Source organism: Oncorhynchus masou, chromosome 6, assembly GCF_036934945.1.
Source record: "Oncorhynchus masou masou isolate Uvic2021 chromosome 6, UVic_Omas_1.1, whole genome shotgun sequence".
NCBI lineage: Eukaryota > Metazoa > Chordata > Actinopteri > Salmoniformes > Salmonidae > Oncorhynchus > Oncorhynchus masou.
The window spans coordinates 37,613,689-37,624,589 of NC_088217.1; the positions used below are offsets into that span (position 1 = coordinate 37,613,689).

Below are 10,901 nucleotides of genomic sequence, written 5' to 3' on the forward strand. Positions count from 1 at the left end.
CGCCTCATAACTGTATAATACACATTAAAGTTTTGAATCATGTATTGGATAGTATAAACCTCAATCGCACTTGTGAGATTAATATTATTATTATTTTTTACATATTTTAGGCAAACAAAGGCTCAAAAGTGAAGACTTATTTTATAAACACCTCCATGTACAATAGTTTTATTGACAATGTATGGGTCAATGCCTCCCCCTGGTGGATGTAATTGAACCTACCAGTGCAGAGTATGTTGCGTTTAAAAGTCAATGATGTAGCATATATTTAGATGAAAATAAATCATCGAATATATGCAATAGTGTGTTTGATTTGATCAAATTACTTTTGTGAAATTATTTGATAAGTTCAACCATGCACGCGTTGTGTTTGTCCTCTCAACAATCCCGTAGCTGTAGTGTTGACATGTGTGTTCCTGCAGAGAGCTCTGCTTCCTGACAAAATAAAAGTCCTCTGACAGATATTTGCTGTCTTGTTGTGACACTCACTCACCCACTCGCTCAATAATGGCAGGCAAAAAGGCATTAGTAATCCTCTCTAAGGGTGCAGAGGAGATGGAAACTGTTATACCTGTGGACGTCATGCGTAGAGCTGGGGTTTGTACATTTATCGAGCTAAATTGGATGTTAGATTAGCTAGCTAGGTGGTGCAACTTACACAGATCTCAATAGAGTATTGGCTAGCTGGCTCCATTTAGCCTACTAGCCAAAAGCTGCACATTACAGGTAGTTAGTATTCTTGCGGCTATTTTATTTACCTAGTAAGTCACAGTCAAGCTGCAGCCCAGATCTAGATATGCATGCACGTGTCAAACTAGCTTGGGCTGCAGCATGACTGTGGCTAACTAGGTAGGTAGCTGGTTAGCTAGCTTGATGTTGATATAATTGTCTGGCTAGCTAGCCATTATTACAGACATGATTAACAACTCTGCAGTATGCAATCCTTATATATGGTTAATAAATTAGCTAATGTGTTGTCACGCTGTTAGCACGTGTGTTGGCATAATCATGTGAGTATAAGGCCACTGCAAATGTCAAAGGTGACTAGTGCAGAATAGGAAGCAGGTTATATTTTTCGAATTAAAAGTCCCGTACTCATATTTGAGTAGTGGGATTTTATGATTAATTTAAGAGGCAATGAGTAATGACAGTCTATTGAAGTAGTTGTGCTTTTATTTGTGTCCACATCCTGCAGATTGCTGTGACGTTGGCAGGGTTGACTGGCAAAGACCCCGTGCAGTGCAGCAGAGACATCTACCTTGTTCCTGATTCCAGCCTGGAGGATGCCCGCAAGCAGGTCAGAGGCCTCTCTGCCCTCCTGCCTCCATACCCTTCAATCACATTAGTCCACAGAGCAGGCTGTTCTATGACTTCATAGAGTTTATAATGCACTTTAAAACATTCTTCATCAATTCATGTTCAAGATTGATGCATCTTAAATTGGTAATAAGAATTTGTTATCTGTGACCTTGTATCTTTTGATGTTTTGGGTTGCAGGGTCCGTATGATGTGGTTCTTCTACCAGGGGGGGCTCTCGGTGCCCAGAACTTGTCAGAGGTAGGAATGCACTTAATGTTAAGCATTCATTGCCAGAACTTTTAGTTGACTTATCTCTCCTGTGTGTCCCTGGCATTGCCAATATAACATTGCAGGTGCATACTGTAACATTTGTCCCTTGAATTGTTTTAGTTGTCATGGGGGACAATTTACGATAGAAATATAAGTCACAATTTTCCTTCATTTAAAATATGAACTTTTTATGATCTTATGATGATTATTGTTTATTAAAAACAAGCACATATACATTTATGCAGTATGACACCATGATACTAATCCACATTTTATTATGGTTTTAGCCCTTATAACTACAAGTTCTGTGGCATTGTCCCACAATTAATTTCAATTCTGTTTTTTTTTGTCATGCTGAAAACAGACTCATCGATGACATTTTTTATAATGTCCACTGTCTTTTCATGGGAATTCTTATTCCATCTAGCAGAGGAGCATTTACTGCAGTGTTATAACACACATTCTACATGATAAAGTAGAGAGCCTCATCTCTCAGTATGTGGCCCCCATGTTGCTTCTCTTGTAGTCCCCTGCTGTAAAAGAGGTGTTGAAGGACCAGGAGGGCAGGAAAGGGCTGATTGCTGCTGTCTGTGCAGGTACTGTACCTTCTGTGCGAACACACACATCCATCTCTAGTACATTGCAGCTAACACACTCCAGAATGCATCTGTGTCAATGACGTCTGCTGGGGCAAGATTGCTTAGATCATAATCTTGAGTTAAATCGGCAACCGGCAATTTCTGTCAACCAGTGAATGTAGTATAAGATTGGGACTTGGGGCTGTCACATTGCCTTTCCTTTCCATTATTACTGAGCAGGAAACCAATACAGAATAAGATTTTTATATGATAGACTAATGTATTATACTTTTACACACATTGACCATTGAAGCTTAGGTTAACATCCACATATAATTGCCATTGACAAAGCCCACTACCCCTGAGACTTTCTACCCGTCTGCCCGCCTGTGCTGATGAAGGGCACTGGAAGGATGTTGTGAATGAGGACATGGGACCCATTTGGCAAAGAGGAGTGAAGGGCGTCCTAGAAAAGGGCTGATGTCCCCACAGGAATATATACTGCACCTGCCAAACAGAGAATCAGCAGCAGTGTCACATTGTGCTCTGCTAATGTGAAAATAATGCTTTCTATTTCTAATGTGAACAGAAGTATGAAAAGTGCTTGACTCAATTCCTCCATATATAGCAGGTATATAAATGCCATAGCCCCTCCTGTCTCCCATTTCATACTCCCTTCTGAAACATATCACTGGTTTGTCCAAGACCATCCATTTATGCATTATTGTTATTATAAGCCAGGAGTCGTCAGAGAGAGGGGTGCACTACCTCCCTCTTTCTCAGTCCTGGCCTGTTCTTGGAGATGGTAGTTTTCTCTTTCTATTTATCAACAGTCTGAGGATGAGCTCACTGCAGTGCTAGGATGTTGCTGATGCTAATGCAGCAGACATAAAGTCCATTCTTTTTTGACTCTGGTTTTTCCTTCCTCTAAATATGGCATGCAGTGGTAAATTGAAACCACATGTGGTTAGTTTTAGATCCGAGTTTATGGTTCTACTAATGAGTCTGACTTTTAGTGGTGATGTCGCCTCAAAGGAAAACAAAAAGGTGTGTCAATCTGCATGTGAAATTAAGATGTATAGATAGACTTCTCTGGGTTTTTGTGAATAAATAATTTGAGACCTTTGTTGTTCAATGTCCAGAGACGCCATGTCGGTTTTCAACATTTTGACTACAGAGAGAACAGGGTGGGTCTAACTCCTGTCCCCTACTCACCTCAGGTCCCACGGCGCTGCTGGCACATGGTATTGCCTACGGCAGTACGGTCACCACCCACCCTGGTGCGAAGGACAAGATGATGACTGGAGGTAAAGTAAAACAGCCTGGCAACCACAGGGCTAAGGTTCAGGCTGATGAATCTCTGCTACTGTACATAGCTTGTTCACAGGCTAACACAGCCACTGTGGTTTTGTTGTTTGTTAGCGGGTTGTTACGCACTAAATACATCCACAGGTAGGAAATATATCTGTATGATAGCTCAGCAGGCTCAGTGTGACAGGAAATGCAGCATATTCTTGCAGTACAATGAGCACATCCAAATTATCGGTACTACTGAACAATGACATAAGCCTGTGGTCTTTTGTGTCCAGCAGAGGGTGCTATAAATGATTTCCATACTTTATGGTAATCATTAATACAAGGTCTTTATGCAGTCTCGTAACCCAGATCCTAGGCCAGGGTTCCTCAACTGGCAGCCCATGGGATTTGCCCCCCCCCCCAAATAAAATGGTTAGACATAAAAGACTGTAAAAACACCAGCAAATCAGCTTCAAGTAATTTTACATTTTGGAAATCTGTTCCAAAGTATTCCCACGCATAATAGATATGTGATTGTATTCAAATGTAAGCCAGGTTTGAAATTATTATATTTAGTTAAATATGATATCTGTTTGGACTTCTTGCGGTCAATTTGCAGTTTACAAATTGTTTGTAATTTTGTTCCAGCCCCCCGATTCGCTCAAGAAGATATTGGCACGCAGCTGAATCTAGTTGATCCCAGGTCAAATGCACAAGCATTTGACCTGACTCAAACAGTGAACACAGTAACAGAAATACTAAAAAAATATATATACTGCACAAACGCAAGTTAAGGTGGGGGAAGGATTTTTTTGAAAGGATTAAAACAAAAATGAGTCATCTGATTTGAAGCAGTACTAAATGATCGGCATTTGCAGACTGTTATGCATAACGATAGTGTCTCTCTCTTTCTACTCACCACTGTTCCTCTCCACTCCCTAGGCCACTACACGTACTCAGAGGCTCGGGTCCAGAAGGATGGCCATCTGATCACCAGCCGTGGGCCAGGAACCAGCTTTGAGTTTGCCCTGGCTATTGTAGAGGAGCTCATGGGGCCTGAGGTTGCTGCTACAGTCAAAGCACCTCTGGTTCTGAAAGACTGAGTGGTGTTGAGTGTCACAAGCTGAAGAACTGCAAGCAGCATGATCAACTTCACCCCACCTACTCAGCACTGTTCATTATGATACACAGGCCAATCATTGTGAACAAAGAATAATGGTTGACAGGATAATAGTAATAACATGGATTTTATTATTGTCTCCTTCTCTTTCCTTCACTGGGATATGTTGCCCAGTGAAGACTAGTAGTTTAGAATGTAGCCACAGCATGAAATAAAAATTACATTTGTGTTTCATCATCACACAGAGAAAAATAATACAAAGGTTATGGATTAATAATCTTACTGAATCGACAAATATAAAATTGAATTGGTAACGTTACAGTGCTGCTACTGGTAGTCTCGATGTTTGAGGTCTACGAGTCGTAGTCTACAGCAGTATGTAGGTAGGTAGGCTAAACAGCAGATGTGAGAGCTTCAAATAAATATGATTATAAGGATTGGTAAAAGGGATTGCGAAATCACTGGTGGGCGCGGGAAACCTAGCTGTTCAGTTGATTGACATTGATTATGGCCAATGAAAATCTTTGCATGGTTGTGTCTTCACGTAAATAGCCAGTGAAAACGTCAAATAAACGGGCTTGGATCTGAAGCAGCGTGTGTTGGAGATGTCAATGCGGTAAGGGGCTGTTGTTTCAGAACCAGAACAGAGGATTGTTGACTTGACAATAAACAGGTAGGTGCTAGCTAGCTACTGTACACGGTACCAAATCATGTCGTCTCTGTGAATGCGAATGGCGTGGCAATGTAGTCTGGTACTTCCAAGTTATTGTTCACTCACACAGCCTCAAGTTATATCAAGCAAATGAGTGGGTTAGCTAGCCGGCCAGTTTAGCGCGCTTGCTTGCTATTACACAGTGTATGGTGCTTAATAAACTAGCTAGCAAGTAGCCTACGATTATTAGCTACCTAACCGATGTGTACATGTGCATTCATTGCTCGTTACTTATGATTTGACTGAGTGTGCATAGCTAGTATAATAACCACGAAAGTAAAATACCGGTGAAGGAGAGACCGCTTTACATCATCATTGACAAAAACGTTAATCATCGCTGCCTTTTCTAGGTTTTGTGTGCATACGGTAATCGATTATTCAAAGCAAATGTAAACTTCTTGACAGCTCATGAACCAGAGCCTTGAATGCCATTATTGTCTCTGTCTTACATCTAAACATGTCTGATTAGAGGTCTGCAGATGCACACATTCTGCAGTTATTTTTTTCTTGTGATTAAACTAGCACATTTTATTTGTGCCCAGAGGATAAGGTCATTCAATATGACTGCCACGAGAATAACTGTAGCCCAAGGAAAGGGTGCCTTATGTGGGTTGAACCTAAATTTAGGTAATTTGTATATTTGGTATTAATTAACACCCATCTTGGGGAAATGAGTGTCCTAGCAGTCGCTACTAATTATTTGTTGAAAATAACATTCCTTCAGTCAGAGAAGCCTGTATTACCATGCATAGAAATGCAATTTCTTGTGTAGACCTGGTTGATCAGACGCCTTATCTTCATGGACTGCAGCTGTTCATCCTAACAAGTGGAATCTCAACTTCATTGTAGACACACAAACCAATTTCAATGCCACCTTATGGCAACCGGCTTTACCATTATGTTTTACCCAAGCCAGTTTGCTACCTTCACACATAATAGCTGATGCATGTTTGTGTCATAACAGTGTAATGTCAGTTGTCATAACCAGTCAATAACAGTACTAACTGACCGTCAATATCATGAACATTTTATGATGGAGGGTTGAAGGAAATGTATGGAATTTCAAAGTTGTCATGTGAGACAGAGCATTTTTTTTAACCTTTATTTTACTAGGCAAATCAGTTAAGAACAAATTCTTATTTTCAATGATGGCCTAGGAACAGTGGGTTAACTGCCTGTTCAAGAGCAGAACGACAGATTTGTACCTTGTCAGCTCGGGGATTTGTACCTAGATAATAGTAATAGGTGACCCTTTTGAACTACTGTATTCACACCATTTGCTTACTATTAAGTTGATCCTTAATACTTTTTACACTTCTGCTTTTGTGCTCTTTTAACACTCATAGGAGATGTGTGATGATTTTAGAACTCCTATTTTTAACTCAAGTTAACTTTGATACAGTATGCTTTGTGATGTTTGTTCCTGTTTTGAGAGTTGAAAGGAAAACAGAAGGCATGCTTGAAAATAAGTGTTAATTGTTCTCAAACAGCAAATCGTTTTTAGCTGACTTGCATCTACACTCTTTTGTGGTAGCCTCTGCAACAGACTGACTCAATGGGACACCACTATAGATTCCAGTGTCAGATAAGCATCTACAATATAAGCAGAGCAGTCAGGAGTCATCCAAATGAAAGAGGAGCTTAAGCATTTTCCTCATACAATACATAACATAGGCCTAAAGAAAGTCGATGGAAGGTGACCCTTCGCCCCAGTCTGATGTCTGAGCACTCTGCAGCAAGTTTTCATCAAGGATCTCCCTGTACTTTGCTGTCGTTCTCTCGATCCTGACTAGTCTCCCAGTCCCTGCCGCTGAAAACATCTCCACAGCATGATGCTTCCACCACCATGCTTCACCGTAGGGATGGTGCCAGGTTTCCTCCAGATGTGACTCTTGGAATTCAGGCCAAAGAGTTCAATCTTTGTTTCATCACACCAGAGAATCTTGTTTCTCGTGGTCTGAGAGTCTTTAGATTAGAGGTCGACCGATTATGATTTTTCAATGCCGATACAGATTATTGGAGGACCAAAAAAAAGTTGATACCGATTAATCGGCCAATTTTATTTGTAATAATGACAATTACAACAATACTGAATGAACACTTATTTTAACTTAATATAATACCTCAATAAAAATCTATTTAGCCTCAAATAAATAATGAAACGTTCAATTTGGTTTAAATAATGCAAAAACAAAGTGTTGGGAGAAGAAAGTAAAAGTGCAATATGTGCCATGTAAAAAAGCTAACGTTTAAGTTCCTTGCTCAGAACATGAGAACATATGGATCCTTGGTGGATCCTTTTAACATGAGACTTCAATATTCCAAGGTAAGAGGTTTTAGGTTGTAGTTAATATAATATTTATTGACTATTTCTCTCTATACCATTTGTATTTCATATACCTTTGACTATTGGATGTTCTTATAGGCACTTTAGTATTGCTAATGTAACAGTATAGCTTCTGTCCCTCTCCTCGCCCCTACCGGGGCTCAAACCAGCAACACATCGACAATAGCCACCCTCAAAGCATTGTTACCCATCGCTCCACAAAATCCGCAGCCCTTGCAGAGCAAGGGGAACAACTACTCCAAGTCTCAGAGCGAGTAACGTTTGAAACGCTATTAGCGCGCACCCCGCTAACTAGCTAGCCATTTCACATCGGTTACACCAGCCTAATCTCGGGAGTTGATAGGCTTGAAGTCATAAACAGCTCAGTGCTTGAAGCATTGCAAAGAGCTGCTGGCAAAACGCACAAAAGTGCTGTTTGAATGAATGCTTACGAGCCTGCTGCTGCCTACCATCGATCAGTCAGACTGCTCTATCATATCATAGACTTCATTATAACATAACACACAGAAATACGAGTCTTTGGTCATTAATATGGTCGAATCCGGAAACTATCATTTCGAAAACAAAACGTTTATTATTTCAGTGAAATACGGAACTGTTCCGTATTTTATCTAACAGGTGGCAAGTCTAAATATTGCTGTTACATTGTACAACCTTTAATGTTATGTCATAATAATTCTGGAAAATTTGTTTGAAACGAGCCATGCGGCCCAAACTGTTGCATATACCCTGACTCTGCATGCAATGAATGCAAGAGAAGAGACACAATTTCACCTGGTTAATATTGCCTGCTAAACTGTATTTCTTTTAGCTAAATATGCAGGTTTAAAAATATATACTTCTGTGTATTGATTTTAAGAAAGGCATTGATGTTTATGGTTAGGTACATTCGTGCAACGATTGTGCTTTTCTCGCAAATGCACTTTTGTTAAATCATCCCCCTTTTGGTGAAGTTTTGCTGTCTTTGTTAGGAATAAATAGTCTTCACACAGTTCGCAACGAGCCAGGCAGCCCAAACTGCTGCATATACCCTGACTCTGTTGCAAGAGAAGTGGCACAATTTACCTAGTTAAAATAAATGAATGTTAGCAGGCAATATTAACTAAATATGCAGGTTTAAAAATATATACTTGTGTATTGATTTTAAGAAAGGCATTGATGTTTATGGTTAGGTACACGTTGGAGCAACGGAAGTCCTTTTTCGGGAATGCGCAATGCATTGAATATATGCAACGCAGGACACCCTAGATAAACTAGTAATATCATCAACCATGTGTCGTTAATTAGTGATTATGTTTGATTGTTTTTTATAAGATAAGTTTAATGCTAGCTAGCAACTTACCTTGGCTTCTTACTGCATTCGCATAACAGGCAGGCTCCTCGTGGAGTGCAATGTGGTTAGAGCATTGGACTCGTTAACTGTAAGGTTGCAAGATTGAATCCCCGAGCTGACAATGTAAAAATCTGTCTTTCTGCCCCTGAACAAGGCAGTTAACCCACCGTTCCTAGGCCGTCATTGAAAATAAGAACGTGTTATTAACTGACTCGCCTAGTTAAATAAAGGTTACATGTGTCCCTTTCCAAATCATGTACAATCAATTGATTTAACCACAGGTGGACAGTTGTCAGTCTCAAGGATGATCAATGGAAACAGGATGCACCTGAGCTCAATTTCAAGTCTCATAGCCAAGGGCTGAATACTTATGTAAATGTGATATTTCTAAAGACATGTTTTTGCTTTGTCATTATGGGGTATTGTGTGTAGATTGATGAGGAAAAGAAACCATTTAATTAATTCTAGAATAAGGCTGTAACGAAACAAGATGTGGGAAAAGTCAAGGGGTCTGAATGCTTTCCGAATGCACTGTACATAAATGTGTATATATATATATATATATATGATATGTTATTCAAGCTTATGCTAAAATTCAAAAGCAGCGAAACTCAAGCGTCATTAACATCTGAATTGATGCCACGATAAGGCTTCAAACATCATCAGAGGGTACCCTCTTGCACAGTCTTATTCATGTCACTATGTTGTCATCTTCCAGTTGGATTGCTTATTTATGACATGTTACATGTTTTTCCTGTTGGACATGCATGGTAGCATGTATTATTCTGCTTGAGCAGCTGTACAGTAGAGAGCTGGAGGCCTGTATGCCTTCCTATTTCTGGACTGGGTGGGGGAGGGCCAGGGTGAAGTGACTTTGACGCATTGGTTAAATGATGCAATTATAGAAATCACCTGATTAGACCCCCCTATAGAGAAATTGAGAGGTTATTCTTGTTTTTTCAGGTAGGCCTAGTGAACTCAATTGGCAAACCATTTGCATCAGATACGCTACACAAGAGATGGACACATGCAGAGGATCAACATCTCAATGCGACATGAAGCATTGAGATGTTGTTTACCTTCCATGTAGGCACTTAACATCAGTAAACAAACTGACACAGTTTTGACTGTGGTGCACATCAGAGTTCACTGCCTGGCATACCATTGAAAATGGGGTTATTGAAGAAAGCAGAGCACCAGTTCAGTTGACATTGGCCTACCACTTCGCGACTGCACAGTATGACACTCAGGCTTTGTTTTTGTTGTGTACAATATTTGACACAAAGTTACCCTCGATAGGCTAATTTAGCATAGACTGAAGCCCTTGATTGGGAAGGAACATTGTTGGGAACATTGTTTGGAGAGCTCTTTGAGTTGTGGCGTCTCCAGAGCAGGATGATCAAGTACTTATTTCTGGAGATGTTATGACAAGGTAATTGAAGCGATTCATTAGATTTCGATCTAGAACATTTCCAATTGCAGGGGTTAATGAGAATGGCTGAACTCTATCAGTGGGTATGGCACTCATCACTATATCAATTATTAGGCCGTCTGCTGTGCGCCTGTGATAATGTAATTAGGATTTGCATAAGCATAATATACCAAGCCAGACATTTATAGCTGGAATTCTATCATAATGAATTGTAAAATGGCTGCCATGTTTGCCGTTACAGTTCAAATACTCAAGGGCAGCCCACTGTAAGCAGGCTAATATGTATGAGGCTATAAATGTGTTAGTGCTGAGCGATTAACCACAAAAAAAAATTTTTTTGGGGGGGGGGGGGATTATTAAACAACTAATGGAATGACATCGGTTTCAATTACTTGAATTCCGTATTTATTACATTTTTGTGTGTGCCCAATGCGTGTTTTCTCAAGAGTGAAATCAAATCATTCACAAGAGAAGTCTGAGAAATCACGTTTAGAACTATGTGGGATGCTAGGCT

General features: G+C 40.0%; 1 protein-coding gene across 1 annotated transcript; it reads left to right on the forward strand.

Annotated features, from left to right (window-relative positions):
- The first annotated feature begins 427 nt into the window (after window positions 1-427).
- LOC135542028 (Parkinson disease protein 7 homolog) lies at window positions 428-5,152 on the forward strand. The gene is made up of 6 exons (XM_064968609.1): window positions 428-597; window positions 1,196-1,297; window positions 1,498-1,557; window positions 2,096-2,165; window positions 3,368-3,454; window positions 4,386-5,152. The coding sequence occupies exons 1-6, from the start codon at window positions 508-510 to the stop codon at window positions 4,544-4,546; spliced, it is 570 nt and encodes a 189-aa protein (XP_064824681.1). The 5' UTR covers window positions 428-507; the 3' UTR covers window positions 4,547-5,152.
- The last annotated feature ends 5,749 nt before the right edge of the window (window positions 5,153-10,901 follow it).